The sequence below is a fragment of the Hipposideros armiger genome, unplaced genomic scaffold (assembly GCF_001890085.2).
Source record: "Hipposideros armiger isolate ML-2016 unplaced genomic scaffold, ASM189008v1 scaffold_79, whole genome shotgun sequence".
NCBI lineage: Eukaryota > Metazoa > Chordata > Mammalia > Chiroptera > Hipposideridae > Hipposideros > Hipposideros armiger.
The window spans coordinates 1,081,158-1,098,069 of NW_017731429.1; the positions used below are offsets into that span (position 1 = coordinate 1,081,158).

The window sequence follows — 16,912 nt, forward strand, 5'->3', positions numbered from 1 at the left end:
GAGAAAGAAAAAGGACCTGGATATACAGAGGAATCTATGACCTAGCTTCCTGCATACACAGTCCGAAACCTCAGGTCCGATTAATGGGTCTGCTGCTGTTTACCCAAAGCCTCATTTCTATAGTAATCCTTGTTCCCTGGGCAAAAGGATGGAAGGAAGACAGTGTCATATGGTGGAAAGCATCCTGGAGGCAGGGTAAAGATATCTAGTTCTAACCCTGTCTTGGACAAGTCTCCTCTACCAATTGGGTCTCAGCTTCTTGTGGGGTTTGGAAGCAGATGCTCTGGAAGGCTCCTTCTTGGTCTCTGGTAGTCTAAAAAGATGCTATCACCTGCTACTGTTTCTTTGCATGTATCTGAAAATTGATTTCTTAAAATGGATCCCTTCTTCTCGTTTTAGAATGGAAATGAAACCCCAGGAATGGATTCTTGAAGGCAAACAAGATAACGGAGGAAAACTAAGGTAGGGAAGCCTAAAATTCAGTCAAATTCTTGAAACTGAAAAAATTGAGGGCTGCTGAAGAAAAATCAGAGAAAAATGCAGGCATCTGGAAATTCCCAGGATGTGATAAATGAGTCATCCTTAATACCTGTTTAGGGGAGCAGTTTGGTTACCTTAGCAGCACATACTGTAAGAACTCAATAAATACATACCTGTTAAAGGATTAACTTTACCCTAATGAGTAAGCAAAGAATTAGCTGATCATCAAAGATTCCTTGTAGTTCTAATACCCTATAATACATTTTGCACCCAGAAAACAATGTTATGGGGGGCAACAAAACCAAGGGCAAACAGTGCCATTGTGCCTGACACTCAACACTGACCTTTCAGAGCATAAAATGCTGCTTTACTTCCACCTCCCCAGTTGCGTACCAATCTCTCTTGTGGCCAATCCCACTCTGGAATCATGTAGAAAAGGGAATTCTGGGAAACATAGTTCCACTGTAGCTAAATTGATACAGTACAAAGCTACCAGAGTCCACTCCTTGTCAACTTAGCATTCATACACACTCCCTTTACCCATACTTAATTTCCAAATAGAGACAATAGCAAAAATCATTCTTTCACTTAACAGGACCCAACTGCCCCTCATGCAATGGAAAACATGCTATCTTGCTCCAAAGAGAGAATTTAAAGTCCTTTTATCCATCTCTGGGTGACAGTCATTCTTTTTCTAACTGAGTCACACTCTCCTTTGATATCTTGTTACTTAATTCTGTTCTGGTGATATGTTGTTGAATAACAAACCAACTTAAATCTATAAGCATTGCAATAGCCTGAATATTTGTTTCACCCCTAAATTCCTATGTTGAAATCATCATCCTCAATCTGTTGGAGGTGGGCTATTTGGGAGGTGATTAGGTCATGAGGACAGAGCTTTCATGAAAGGGATTAGTGCCCTTATAAAAGAGACCCCAGAGAGTTCCCCCATCCCTCCTGCCATGTGAGAACACACCAAAAAGACGATCATCTATGCACCAGGAAGTGGGCCGTCACCAGACACTGAGTCTGCTTGTGCCTTGATCTTGGACTTCTCAGCATCCAGAACTGTGAGAAATAACTTTCTGTTTATGAGCCACCCAGGCTGTGGTATTTTGTTATAGTAGCCCAAATGGACTAAGATAGGCATAAAACAATAATCACCATGGATTTTGTGTCAGGAATTGGAAAAGGGCACAGCAAGGATGGTTCTTCCATGCCCCACAATGTCTGGGCTGGGATGACTCAAACATCTGAGGGTAGGAACAGCTGGGGCCAGAGAATCCGCTTCTAAGATGGCTTCTTCATTTACATTTCTGGCACTTGGCCTGTGATGGTTAAAGAACAAGCTCATCTGGGACTATCACCTGGAAAGCCTATATGTGGTCTCTCCTGCACAGTGGTCAAGGTAGTTGGACTACTTACTTACAAGGCTGCTCAGAGCTCCACAGTAAATTTCCCAGCAAATAAGGTAAAAACAGTATGGCCTTTTATACTGTGATTTTGGAAGTCACCCAGTGTCACTTACAGTGTACTCTGCTGGTTGAAGACGTCACAAGCCCTCCCAGATTCAAGGGGAGGGAACATAAACTATGCCCTGCAAAAGGCAAGAACATTGAAGGATTTGAGGCTATGTTTTTAAACCACCACCTGAAACTTTGTGGAGTCTAGTTCATGCTTATCTACAGCAGGTGGCTGGTTCAGCCTTTGGTCATTATTTTAGCATCATTTTTATTCCTGTTCATTGTCACCTGTATCAACTGATGGAAGTGCTGCCTATCAAACTATTATTCAGATGCCTTCCTTTTCATGCTTCCCTGGGTCTCTTGGAAACTCACGCACCCCTCATAGTAAAGCTCCCATTCCAAATTTACCACTTACAGATGATCCTTTGGCTTGAGACCCCTACTTGTCACCTATCTTATGGCATATATGATTCCCAGTGGTCTCAGCTGACGATGAGATGAGTAGTTAACTATCCAATGAGCAGTAATAAGAAAATGTCTTGAGCTGATTCATGATGTAAAGAAACAGGCTTCAAATCAAACAATTGTGGCCAAGGCATTGTTCTATCTTAAAAGATTTAAGAATCGGCACAGTGAAATAGAAAAGGAAAATAAATGATTGGCAAAACATCCAAGTTCAGACGAAAGCTGAAAGCTGTCTTATAGGAGTGCTTGATAGAATAGACTTGGCCATCATTCTGAAACCAGTTAGGTTGTATTTTGGGGGTCACCTATACTCAGCACATAATAAAGCCTCTCTTTTTCTGAAGAATTAGAGGACTTATAGCCTGAACCAATCATTTCTTTGTTCAACAAGTATCTAAGTGCCTTCTATGGGTCAGGTAGTGTTTTTCTTTGCTCTTCAAGAGCAAAACGGCAAAGAAGACACAGCATCTGACCTCAGAGGTTTGTGAAGGAGACCAAACAAACAAACAAATAAAACAAAACCGCCCAAAACAAACTTATACTAGAGTAAGGGACCTCAAGAAAGAGCACTTATCTTTAAAGAGGTTTGTTTCAGTCTGGGTCCCATGTCTTAATCTCCAATGTGACTGTAACTTCCTTGAAGGCAGGGACCATCTTTTACATGTCTGCGTATCTCCCAGTTCCCCACTCAATGACATGCTCACAATAACCCATCACTAAACACTTCCTAATGGCTTGACTGATGACTATGGAAATGAAATGTGGTTGTAGAGGTACTTACAAAGTGCGTTTACATGATTTTTTGCCTCCTGCAGAGGCTCTTGGTTGTCCATTTACATATTAAACCATCACCACCAACAAATAAGAATGTCCTGTGTACTATCTTATGCGTGGTGGGAGGAACAGGGCTTTGAGTCCTTGACATGCAAGAGATCTGTGGTCACTGGATTCTTCTCTGCTGGCTAGTGGTGTAATGGATAAGAAGAGGGTTTGGCTCTGCCACTTAAGAACTGTTAATTAACCCCTCAGTGCCTCTCATTCCTCCACTTTGAGCAGATTAGTGTTCCCTTCTGCTTTACTTAGTACACACATTTTTGTTTCAGAACTAGTTTGGGTGCAGGGGGAGATGTAACGCCCAGACTACCTGTCAACTGATGGGATGTGACATGGCTTCTCCCTAGATTTTTGTTGTTCCTCCTTATGAGGTTTTAGTCCCAGTGAATTCTCCCCTCAAAAACTAAACAGGATAATTATGAACCACTTTCTCGCATTTTCTATCAAGACAGCTCTTTGTGAGTTCTAAATGTTCTGTCCAGATTCAAAGAAGCTGGTTTCTTCATGAGTGGTTGGAATAAGACTTTTCTTGGAAGCTACTGAATATGGATTAGTTGGATTGTTTAGCAGAAAATAAAAAGCAGGCTCTGGGATGACTACTTCAGCACTTAATTGGGTTAGCAAAAAACAGCAAATGAGAGGTTTTCCTTAGGAGGGAAAGGATGTTTACGGGCCCCTCACCCCCACCCCTAGGTGGTGGATGTTAACCTAAATGCTAGTCTTCAAATGCAGTCTTTAATTTTGGAACCATTACAAGAATCTACTAGAGCAGAAAACGTCAGGTTGAAAAATTAACACATCACAGGAGTTAATTAGAACCTAGCCTCTCATTAGATGCAAATGGAGAGCCCTCCAGCTGCCTACCAGGCCCCTGAAGTCATGTTTGTTGCGGCTCCAAAGTGTGCTGTGTGCATCTTTATTACTCAGAGAGTGAATGGAGGAAGCTGCCCAGGCACTCAGACTAGAGCCACTAGGGGTCCATGGCTTGCCTTTTAGGTTAATAGAAGGTTCTGTTCACAGGTCCCTATCTCCTACTCCTCTCCTAAATGCTCTGCATGTCACAGGGTGGCTAGCCCTCTGCCTGGAAGTATTTTCTGCAACAAAGACAAACATGCCATGCCTGTCACCAGGAGCAGACTGGCGACTATAAACCACTCTGTGAGAGGGAGGCTGAGGGGCTCCAGGCCATTCAGACTTAGCTCTAAGTTGTGGTCTTTGTTTTCTTTCCACATTCAGACTGAAATGTGATTCCCCTGGCTTTCTTTTTTGGAAAATACCTGCCATGAGCTCCATGCCGGGAAAGAAAAGCTGTTGACAGGAAAAGCTTCTGACAGGGAAGGGGCTTCATCTTGAGTGTTCTCAAAGGAGACAGTTGCTTCAAGCAACCTGAGGCAGGGATGCCAGGGCCAGGTATAAGAGGCCCAGATCACAAAAGAGTCATCTTTAACTATGGAGTATATTGAGTGTCAAGAGTTTCCTCTATGAGAGCAGTACCATGCACTGCACACTGACTTCTGGGCCAGGCAGACATGCAACTGAGTCCTTTCCTGTCACTTACTGTGTGATTTTTGGGCAAATTGCTTGACCTCTCAGAACATCAGTTTTCTCAAACTATCGTGCAAAATAAATGAGATAATATGCATGTAAAGCATGTAATATAGTATCTGGCACAGAGGACAGGTTTTATGTGAGTTATGTGTTATCGATTTGATAATAGTATTCCTTCACCCAACATTAATGATGTTCCCCCTGTGTACCAGGTCCTGTGCAAGGGACAGTGCCTGCTTCTTGACCTCATGGAGGTCATTGTTTAATAAACCATGTACACTTATGTTGAGCACAAAGCAAACCCCTCTCTCCTCCCTGCAAGTGCCCTAGGAGAAGTGCCAATTGCATACTAACTCTGTTTTGTTGAGTAGCTCAGAATCCTGCAGGCCGTCCCTCTTGGAGCAGCCCTCCAAACTTAGCTACCTCTACTTTCAATTTGCCCACAATTCTCTCTCTGTGCACTTATTACAATGAGTTACAATTGTCTGTTTATTCTTTGTCTCCTCCTGTGAGTTCCTAGAGGGTGGGGATCATCTATTCATTTGATTTATACATCTAATCATTCATTCATCACTGTAGGCCAATGGTCTCATGCATTACTCAGCACAGGCTTACAGAAGATTCAACCCTACTGTTTGCTGAGTATGTAGATTTCCAGCTGGGAACTCTTCTGGGAAAACAATCCTATTCCTCATCTTTGAAAGGCCTCTTTTGAGCTCTGGTTTGGTTGATCTTTCATTTTCTAACTTTCCCTTTGGTTCTAGCCTGTTTCTTCATCTCTTCCAGGGACTAATGGAGTCTCCTTCCCTGGGAGATGATGATGATGGCTGGAGATAATGCAGCTTCTTTGTGCCCAAAACAGTTCTAGGCACAGAGCCAAATACCAAAAAATGTTGATTCCATTCTTGCCCTCAGCCAAGTTTATTTGCCAATATAAGAAAAGAAAACTAAAAATACAAAAACAGAATATGAGCACCACATTAGTGGTACAGACATCCTTCCAACTTACACACAGCCTCTGCCATGTGCCAGACTTAGCAGAAATGGGAGGATACAAACATGTACAAAAATGTGGTCCCTGTCACCAAGCCCCAGGAAAACAGTGGCAAGTGTTGGACAAAAAGATCTCAGAAAAAAAAAGTAAAGCTCTTTACCAGATCCTCAGACCTGGTCTGCCAGAGATGTCTTTTGGCACCATGCTGACAAGCAGGAGGCTGTCCCACAACAACAACCAAGGTTATCGGCACTTACTATGTGCCAGGCACTGTGCGAAACGATTTACAGGCATTCTCTCATTTAATTCCTAGAACAACTGTGTGGGGTAGACATCAACTTCCTCATTTACAGATGGCCAATTTGAGGCTCAGAGACACGCAATAACTTGACCACAGTAAAGCAACACGTAAATGGTTTAGGAATCCACCTGCTGAGGGTTTCACGGGCCCAAACCGGAGAGGGTGAACTTGCAAAAAGCTCCGTCCCAGGGGGCGGGGGTAGGAAGAGCTAGGAATGACAGGGGAAAGTTGGATGGAAAACACCGGTCGCGTGATCCCCAGGACCCTACGCAGGAGCAGAATACATTGGAAAGGGATGCAAGCTTCAGAGGAGGGCTGCCTGGGAGGCTGGGAGAAGGGAGCACCGGTGGTTGTGCGCCTTCTTGGCTCCCCTCACCCCGCTCCTCCTGCACAGGTCAAGCCTCTCCCCTCCCGCCCTCTCACCCTCCCAACCTTATTTAGAAACCGTGTCCCCGAGACAGGAAGGGCGGCGGGCCGAGAAGCACGGAGCGTCCCGGTCTCATTTCCTTTCGAATCCCCCTGTGGAATTTCATTTCATACGGCGAGGAAATCGGAGCGCGAGACCGTCGGCTGGTCGGCTGCTCCCGGGCGCCTCCCCCACTCGCGGCTGCAGACAGGCAGCTCTCGGGCGCGGGTCGGCCCAGCCTGGGGGCAGGGAGATGGGGGCCGGGCTTCCAACCAAGCAAGTCAGGGGTGAAAACAAGTACGAGCTTTCGCTGTACTAGTCATCGTGCTAAGCATTTTACGCATTATCTCTAATCCTCCTAATTCTCTTTACGGATGAGGAAACCGACGCCCAGAGGTTGAGCAATTTGCTCAAGTTCACACAGCCGGGGTTTAAAGTCACAATCTTTGTAAATCCAAATCCCGTGTTCTTTGTGTACGTTTGTCTGCCAGACGGGGAGGTGGCCACCGGCGGAGGTGACAGCTGGAAGAAGTAAAGGAAAGGGAGCCGACCTATCTGGGAGCATTTCTCACCTGGGAGGGGAGAGGGGCAGGCTCGCCCGGCCGGAGCGACTCGGCTCCATCCCCGCCTGGCCCCTGAACGCCGCGAGCCGGGTGGGAGGAAAAGTGAGAGCCGGGAAGCGGGGCGGGGCGCTCAGCAGAGAAGAGGGAGGGACCCTGGAGAGCCGCCGGAGGGCGGGGCCTGACCACTCCTGCACCAGAGCGGCTCCGCCCCTCGCTGCCCACGGCGCCGGGCCATTGGGGAGGTGCGCTGTCCGTCTCGGCCCGCTACCGCCCAGCGAACCTCTAGCACCGCGGAGGGCTAGAGCAGTTAGAGCGGCGCGGCGCTGTGTGCTGGCGGGCTTTGGGGAGACTCCGATCGGACACGGCCGGTGCTGGGTTGGGGGCTCGCCGCCTGCAGCCATGACCCTCGCATTCTGTCCCTCGGCTTCGGCCCTGGAAGTCTAATATCCCACACAGTTGCGCGCAGCTGCTGGAGAGCCGCCGCTGCCCCCTCATCGCCCTTGGAGCTGTATCACACTCTGCCCGGGAGCTGGGAGCAGCGCGGGCAGTCAGAGTCCGGGTGCAAACTGGGGGTGTCTGCTGGAGCAGCCCCCGCCGCCGCCGCCGCTGCTGCCCCCGGCTCTGGCCATGGCCTGGCGGGGCGCAGGGCCGAGCGTCCTAGGGGCGCCCGGGGGCGTCGGTCTCAGTCTGCGGCTGCTGCTGCTGTTGCCGCTGCTCCTGGGGCCGGCTTGGGGCTTCGGGGACGAGGAGGAGCGGCGCTGCGACCCCATCCGCATCTCCATGTGCCAGAACCTGGGCTACAACGTGACCAAGATGCCCAACCTGGTTGGGCACGAGCTGCAGACGGACGCCGAGCTGCAGCTGACAACTTTCACGCCGCTCATCCAGTACGGCTGCTCCAGCCAGCTGCAGGTGGGCGCCCCCACCCCCACCCTGGCGGGACCCCTTGGGCAGGGACACCCGAAATTAACTCCGTGGAGCCCTTGCCAAGTCGAGCCCCCTACTGCCTTCCTAGGCTGAAGGGTATAACTATCCTGAAAAAATGATTTCCATCCCCACCCCCACTTTTCTGTCCCTTCTCAGGGACTGGAAGCCAAAACGTTGTGTAAGTCATCTGGCCTGCGAAAGAACCCACTCTTACACCCCGCCCTTCCGTTTTTCTCCCTTGCCCACCCGTGTCTGGCCAAGCCCCTAACCCCAGTGGAGCTGAGGGTTATCTTTGCCAAGGATTCTGGCCGCCGCTGCTCAGTGGGCGAGTCCCCGGCAGGGCAGCCAGCTGCAGCTAAGACTTGGAAGAAGAGATAAGGAACTGGGAACCTCTCCCTCACCGACCTCATTTCTCCCCCCGTATTTTGGGGTGGTTTATTAAATGAAACAACACTGCGCGGTTTTCTGCGGAATGTCCCCTCCTCGTGCCGCGCCACATGATTTTAGAGGTCATTCAGGAAGGAACTGTTGGATTGGCTTGAGTTCATTTGTTCTTCAGGGTTGACGGCAGGTTTAGTACTTGGAGGGGGAAAAAACACAGCTTGGGAAAAAAGTGATGGTATGGTTAAGCTCCAAGAAGGTTGTTTGTATATTGAAAGATTATTATTAGTATTGCAGTTATTTAAAATGTTAAAGCTTATGTAATGATACAGAAAATGTTCATCCTACAACAGTAAGTGCAGAAAGAATTTGCATATACATGGTGATTATAATCTTACAAAAACAACCACCAATTCATTGGAAAAGAAAAGGACCTGAAAGGAAGTTTTAAAAAGTGTTAACACTGGTTTTGTTTTGTTTGGCAAGGCTATGAGTGATTTTCAGAAATTTAGAAAAGAGAGAAGTTGGGGAAAATAATAGGGGCTAGTTGTCCAGGCTAAAAGCTTCCAATATCTGTGGTTCTGGTTGTAACTTCTGAGAGATAAGAAACTGGCAGCTTACTTAATAGGTGCATGGATATATATATATATATATATATATATATATATATATATATATATATATATATATATATATGTCATTTTAAAACTTGGATTGTGGTTACAGAAAGATGGTTGAAATTAGACCCGTTGCTGGTGAAATGTCCCTTTGGAAGTTTCAGAACTTTAGAACGAGGTTCTAAAAGCTTCAGAAATGATCCCTCTAGCTCTCAGTTTGGAAACAGAACATATCCTGACATCAGTGGCAATTTTGTTGGAGAAACAGCTTTTGCGGGGATATATATTTTTAATTACATGTATCCTGGGGAAGCAGCCAAGCTGTTTTGAAGGACAAGACTGGGATCCCTTTACATGCTGGAAAATAGTTACTTGTAACTCTAAACTTCATAGACAACATCTGTAAGGAGCCAAGCAGACTGTTTATCAATGCTGGAGGAATTGAGGACAGCAACTGGACTCTCCCCTACTGGTGTTGCAGTTTCAGGGACTTAACATTGCTATTTTCCTATTGTGCTTCATTATTATTCATTACGGAAACCTGGCCAAACCACCCCCCCCTCAACCTCCTCCACGACCAGAGACCTCAACCTGCATCCCATTCTTAGGTGTAACAGTGCCTTAATTAGGACATTTTATGTTTCATTGTGGGACTGATTTAAAAAATAATTTTAAGGGATAAAGTAGAGGAAAAGAGAGAATATTAACAGGAGAAAATCTGGATCTACATATTTTTTGACATTTATTTTTATGGTGATAAAGAAGTGGGGATAAAACTAAATCACCCCAATCATCTAAATGACTAAGTCGTTTGATTAGTCTGTTCAACTCTTTCAAATAGTAGCTGAAAAGCAAGGGAGACTCAAAGTCAGGTTTTTAAGTTTTCTTTCTTTTAAGTGTTGTACAAAAAGAGATTATATATTTCTTTGGGTCCTTTTTATACATTTTTATTATGTTCTCCTGGGAAGGATTACTAGGACCAAAAAAAGGAGGTGTGTAAGTGATGGATTATCGGGCACCCTTGTTTGAGGTCAGCAAAAAATGGTCGGACTCCTTGTAGGCTGGTTTAAAAGTTGATATGTACTTTTTGCCTGGAAGTGTTCACAACTCAGCTTTGTGCAAGCATTTGGTTATGCTTCCAAGTCACTGTTTTCTTTGTTCATTTCATTACTTTTCCAGTTCTTCCTTTGTTCTGTGTATGTGCCAATGTGCACAGAGAAGATCAACATCCCCATTGGCCCATGCGGTGGCATGTGCCTTTCGGTCAAGAGACGCTGTGAACCTGTCCTGAAGGAATTTGGATTTGCCTGGCCCGAGAGCCTGAACTGCAGCAAGTTCCCACCACAGAATGACCACAACCATATGTGCATGGAAGGGCCAGGTGACGAGGAAGTGCCGTTACCTCACAAAACCCCCATCCAGCCTGGGGAAGAGTGCCACTCTGTGGGAACCAATTCTGATCAGTACATCTGGGTGAAAAGGAGCCTGAACTGCGTTCTCAAGTGTGGCTACGATGCCGGCTTGTACAGCCGCTCGGCCAAGGAATTCACCGATATCTGGATGGCCGTGTGGGCTAGCCTGTGCTTCATCTCCACCGCCTTCACCGTGCTGACCTTCCTGATCGATTCTTCCAGGTTTTCCTACCCTGAGCGCCCCATCATATTTCTCAGTATGTGCTATAATATTTATAGCATTGCTTATATTGTCAGGCTGACTGTAGGCCGGGAGAGGATATCCTGCGATTTTGAAGAGGCAGCAGAACCTGTTCTCATCCAAGAAGGACTTAAGAACACAGGATGTGCAATCATTTTCTTGCTGATGTACTTTTTTGGAATGGCCAGTTCCATCTGGTGGGTTATTCTGACACTCACTTGGTTTTTGGCAGCGGGGCTCAAATGGGGTCATGAAGCCATTGAAATGCACAGCTCTTATTTCCACATTGCAGCCTGGGCCATTCCTGCAGTGAAAACCATTGTCATCTTGATCATGAGACTAGTGGATGCAGACGAACTCACCGGCCTGTGCTATGTCGGGAACCAAAACCTTGATGCCCTCACCGGCTTTGTGGTGGCCCCCCTCTTCACCTACTTGGTGATCGGAACTTTGTTCATTGCTGCAGGTTTGGTGGCATTGTTCAAAATTCGGTCAAATCTTCAAAAGGATGGAACAAAGACAGACAAGTTGGAAAGGCTGATGGTCAAGATTGGAGTCTTCTCAGTCCTGTACACGGTCCCTGCAACCTGCGTGATTGCCTGTTATTTCTATGAAATCTCTAACTGGGCGCTCTTCCGGTATTCTGCAGATGACTCCAATATGGCAGTTGAAATGTTGAAAATTTTTATGTCTTTGCTGGTGGGCATCACTTCAGGCATGTGGATTTGGTCTGCCAAAACTCTCCACACGTGGCAGAAGTGTTCCAACAGATTGGTGAATTCTGGGAAGGTAAAGAGAGAAAAGAGGGGGAATGGTTGGGTGAAGCCTGGGAAAGGCAATGAAACTGTGGTATAAATCTAGCCAACCTCCACGCTTTCCAAATTTTAAAGAAGGAAATGCCAGCATTTTGATGCAAATGCTACCAAAAGTTTCATGCAACAAATCTCAGTGTGAACAAACTAGCTGCACGGTTAAGTGACACCCCCCCCCAACCTACCATGACTCCCCTCCTCCCCCCAGCATCATAAAACTAATGATTTTGCTGCAGACTTTGGAATGATCCAAAATGGAAAAGCCAGTTAGAGGCTTTCAAAGCTGTGAAAAATCATAACATTGATCACTTTAGCAGGTCGCAGCTTGGAGCGTGGAGGTCCTGCCTAGATTCCAGGAGGTCCAAGGCGGTGCTGTGTTTCCCAGCAGGGTGGGATTTGAGCTGTGAGTAGGTAATGTGCAGGGAGAAAGCTTAATTTTTTTAACCCTTTAAAAATTTTAAATACTAACTGGTCTTTCAGATAGCAAAGCAATCTATAAACACTGGAAATGCTGGGTTCAGAGAAGTGTTACAAGAGTTTTATAGTTTGGCTGATCTAACATAAACATTTTTCTGTGCTGCACTGTCTGCTGTTTAGAACTTGTGGATTGCTCTCCCAAGAGGTGGTGTCAGGATCTTTCAGTGCCTTTGTCATAAAACAGAATTGTTTGAACAAACAAAAGTACTGTACAAACACACATAAGGTATCCAGTGGATTTTTCTTCTCTTCTTAAATTTCAGCCTGTTCAAGCTGCTGCTGTTCTTTTTTTCATTTTACATTAATTACTCAAAATAGGTATTTTTATAGGAATTTTTGCACTGCAGCATGCCTAATGAGGGGGAAAAGGAAGGGTGATTCACTTTCTGACAATCACTTAATTCAGAGGAAAATGAGATTTACCAAGTCGACTTACCTTACCGACCCCAGAGACCTGTTGCATTGAGCAATGGGGACTTAATATATTTTACTTTGTGTGATTGCATCTATGCAGACGCCAGTCTGGAAGAGCTAAAATGTTAAATTTCTTGGCAACTTTGCATTCACACAGATTAACTGTGTAATTTGTGTGTGTCAATTACAATTAAAAGCACATTCTTGGACCATGACATAATAGTATACTCAACTGACTTTCAAACTGTGGTCAACTTGCATTCTCCGAATGATAGTGCCTTCTTTTTTCTTTTAGCATAAGAATGTTATCAGAAGAGTCTGGTCTACTTACCACAATGGAGACTTTTTCAATTTTGCAGAGGGAACTAAAGACAGCTAATCCAACGACTTGGTGCATAATTGTTTCCCAGTAATTGGCCAAGGCTCCTTATAAGATTTCATTGGAGGCAGTGTGGCCTGGAGTATTTATATGGTGCCTAATGAATCTCTAGAATGTCAGCCAGGAGCTGATTGGTTAGTAGCGAATAAAGTGTAGACCCTATGAAATGAACTGCAAACTCTAACAGCACAGGTCTTAATTGCCTTTTGTGGAGGTATCCAGAGCTTTTAAAATTTATGCTTTATGTTCCTGACAAGGGGGGGGGGTACCCCCTAGCAGCCTCTCAAAAGTTGCAGTTCTTTTAAAATTGTAACTCGCCTTTTTCTTAACCTGCCTTAGGCCTTCTAATCGCCAGATCTCTGGGACAAATTGTTGACACTGTCACAGGTTGCTCTCCTTGTAACTCATACCTGTCTTTGCTTCAGCAACTACTTCGCAATGACTCATTTACTTATTTATTCATGCACCCCCCCCCATTTTTTTTTAAGCAGTAGGAAAACTCCTTTATCACATTTCTTAGTGGAAAAACATCTCCAGGGACTCAAAAAAATCCAAATAGGTGGTCAGATACTGGAAGTAAGCATGGCTTCTTGTTTGTTTGTTTGTTTGTTTGAACTTTATGCCCATGGTTTGACATTCTCCTTCCTTCCTCCCTCTGTTTTTGTGTGGCTCTTGAGTTGTCTGAGATGAAGATGCGTGTAAGGTCTGTTGCACATTCTGGAAGGGAAAGTCTTGGGGCTTTAGAGACAGATGCTAAGTGGGCATGGGGGCTGGGGGTGGCCTGCTGTGTGTCCCAAGCCTGAGTACCTTGGCTGGCCTCCGGGTCAGGGCTTCAGGAGCATGAGAAAGGATCCCCAGAAGGACCAGTTGAACTCCATCTGAGACTACATTGTCTATGAAATGTACAATGTGAACTCCCCAGGCTGCGTGCAGACAGTTCCCATCGCTGGCCAGCGCCGAGGAACATGCACCCGGGGGCAGAGCCTGCCCTTACTCACGCTCCACTCTAGTATCTTGGGAGTTGTGCAGAGACTCTGGACCAGGCAAGGGAAGAAGGACCGTGCAGCCAGGCACTGGCCTTGCTGTTTGAGTGCAAGGGTTTGTAATGCAGTTTTCTTTGTAACGTTTCAGTGATTGTGTGACCAAGGCAGCACCTAGCAGCGGGCCAAACAGAGTAGGTGCTCAATATTTGTGAACTATGAAATAATAATAATAACAATAAGCGTACTTGAGCGAACCTGGACATAGAGTTCTGGAGCTAGTGCCCTGACAACTTTCGGGGCTTTACCATCTTTCTAACAAATCTCTTGCCTTTGCAGGAGGAAGTATATTGGATCAAGAGGCTGGATTAGTCGCCTTAGCAATGTCGCAGGGTTATAGGCCTTTCCTTTCACATTCCAGACAATGGAGAGTGTTTCTGGTTTCAGGAAAGGAGCTTGTGGTGAGGAGTCAGTTACCAATAACCTTGAAGTGACTTCATCACCTCTTAAGTTGGTTTTGTTTAAAAAAAAAAAAGTCAATTATCAGCACATGTATTGAGTGCCAACTGTGTGTAAAGCTCTGTGTTAGGCACCTTAGGGGATGTCACAAAGGATAAGCTCTGTTTTTCTAACTGACCTAGACTGGGGGTGCTCCTGGCTCTGCTGAACTTCGCTGTTGGTTTGGTAAAGGTGCAGGGGCCTCTGGGTTGCCATCTGATTCACTGTCTCCGCCCCATAAACCTCTTCCTGGGTCTTTCTACCTTTAACGCATCTCCCATCCCTTCCCAGGATTCCCTGCAAATCAATGACAGGGGTTTTGACAGAAAGTATCAGTTCTGTTTCACCGTGGGCTCTGTGGAAACCCCCTGGGAAGACTATGAAAATTGGCTGTAAGGACGTGAGCTCCCACATCTAATGTGGCTTTGGGGATAGGCAGCTCAGGGCTTGGGGTGCTCCATGTGACTTCTACAAGTAAATCTGCGGACAGCATCTTGCTAGGGAGAAGGTTACGGTTGTTTTCCTTTCTCTGCAATCTAGAATAAGTAGGTATGCTTGTAACTTCCTACACAATGCCTTGGCCTCCAGAGATTTTATTCAGCAGGGCCCAAGGACCTGTCCAGACCTCTGTCCAGCCTCCTCTCTGGCAAACTCCTTTCTCCTCCTTTATAAAGGTCACATCTCAGGGCAGATGAACATAGGGTAGGGTGGAACTGGCCAGAACCATCTGGTTGAGCTACTTGGTTGATTCATATCCTTTTTCCTCTATGGAGACCTGTTTCCTGATCTCTGAGACTGCTTCTGAACTGGCAGCTTGCTCAGGGAACTGAAACCGGAGAAGGGGGTGACACACTTTTTATTTCCCTGAGATATCTCTCACTTTCCTTTCCCCAGTCGCTCCCTTACCTGCACCCCTCAAATTCAGAATGCGGGAAACTTCTGTATCTAGTAGTTCTGAACTTTGGCTTTAACCATCACCCCCAGCTCTGTCCTCGCTGGGCCCCCTCAGCCTTCTGGTCACTGAATTGAGTGCTTACTGTTTTGGAAACCAAGCTGGGTGGGACATGAGGATGCAAAGAGGAACTGGACAGCCTCAGCCCTAGAGGGTGGACTCAATTGAAGGGGATTTCACCAGTGTGGTGCTATCTTTGGCTTCTGGTGAGGTGGCCTCAGCCACAGTTAGGAAAGAGAGCAACATAGCACAGACTTTGGAAGGAGCCCCCGAAAATCTACCTACATCATGAATTTCACTCTGTGATGGAGGAGATTGGAGAGAGTTGCAGTTTCAGCCAAGTATTTAGAGTCACTGGACTTGGACAGTTCTTTTTGTTCCTTTATTGTATTTGGGTTCCAAGTCCCTGTCTGGGTTTGTATCATGTCTGGCAGGGGACTCAGGTTATCGTTTTCCTCTGGGCCTACGTCTTAGATCTTGGAAACTCCTAGGAGAGCATTTTGCTACTCCCAGGTATCAGATACCAGAGCCTTAAATAATGGATTTGGCTTCACTGTGGCCTGCTCAGAGTTCTCTGCTGCTGCCTCTTGCTATGCACTTGTGCAGTAATGGCACACTGGACATGACCAGCAGGGATGTGAACCCTGGACCCCCCGGCAGGCCTCTTCCCCTTGGCAAGCCCAATTGTCCTATAGTAGTCTGTTCCTATTTCTGAGTTACCTTATTTCCCTTCTTTGCATGAGCAAATTCCCAGTATTTGCCCAGACCATTGGTAGAGGGCCTATTTTTCTTACAAGCTTTTGTAGCTCCCTGATCCCCTCCAATAGTCAGTACATGACCACTGTCATCCCAGAAGGCTTCTGAGAAGAGGGGCAAGAGTGGCCCTGCCCCCTGACTGCTGAGCCCACCTTCTCTCCCAGGTATGCACCTTTCCACACCCTGTGAATGGGCTCAGGCCCTGCTTGGGCTTTGGGAGGGGCAGGCTGCTTTCTAGGTCTCTCCCAGTGGGGCATCTGGTGGTTCTGAATTTTTTCCTACCTCACAGGGATGTTGTAAGACTTTACAGGGTCTGAGGATGAAGGCCCCTCGACCTCTTGATAGGAAGGGTGGAATATATACCAGCTGTGATCCGTGAAAAGATGAAATGTGATTCAGCCTGCTCATGCAGCAGTCAAGCTAGTGCTCTGTGGCCTTTTCCTGGACCCCTGTGCCACCCTGCAGCTCCAGCCACCTCGAGGCCAACCTGGGGACTTTCAGATGTTCGACATAGAGGTACCAGGAAAACCCCAGCTACACATGCCCTGAATGAATTGCTGAACATCAAAGGAAGTGGACCCTGCTTTTAAGGATGTACAAATGTATGTTTGCATTGATGTCTGTACTGTAAATTTCTAATTTATCGCTGTACAAAAAAAATAAAATAAACTTTGCTATTTAATTTTTGTATTAAAGGAAAATAAAGTTTTGTTTATTACATGGTGTGTGATTTGGCAATTTCCTGATGGTGTATGATAGTCCCTGGGAAGCACGCATACCCAGCAGTGAGAAAGAGAGAATTTGGTTTGCAGGGCAGATTGAGAGCCTCTTTCTGAGAGCCTCTTTGTTTCATTTTTGCTGGTGCTATTTTTCCCCTCTGGGATTTCTCCTGGGTCAGCAAACCCCCAGGGTCCAAGGTCAATAGAATTTATCACTACTGTGGTCATCAGTAACACTCCAGTAGTCACATGATGCTTTGGACATAACTATAGTTCTCAAGCTGTCATCC

General features: G+C 46.2%; 1 protein-coding gene across 1 annotated transcript; it reads left to right on the forward strand.

Moving 5' to 3' along the window:
• The first annotated feature begins 7,337 nt into the window (after positions 1–7,337).
• On the forward strand, positions 7,338–16,623 carry FZD4 (frizzled class receptor 4). The gene is made up of 2 exons (XM_019643559.1): positions 7,338–7,969; positions 10,162–16,623. Exons 1-2 carry the CDS (start codon positions 7,685–7,687, stop codon positions 11,488–11,490), a joined length of 1,614 nt encoding a protein of 537 aa, XP_019499104.1. The 5' UTR covers positions 7,338–7,684; the 3' UTR covers positions 11,491–16,623.
• Positions 16,624–16,912: the final 289 nt, after the last annotated feature.

Bases quoted from the DNA above. Each gene is read 5' to 3' on its own strand.
- FZD4 (XM_019643559.1), top strand. From the start codon at position 7,685: ATGGCCTGGCGGGGCGCAGGGCCGAGCGTCCTAGGGGCGCCCGGGGGC. The intron at 7,970-10,161 runs GTGGGCGCCCCC...TTACTTTTCCAG, and splicing joins GCTGCTCCAGCCAGCTGCAG to TTCTTCCTTTGTTCTGTGTA.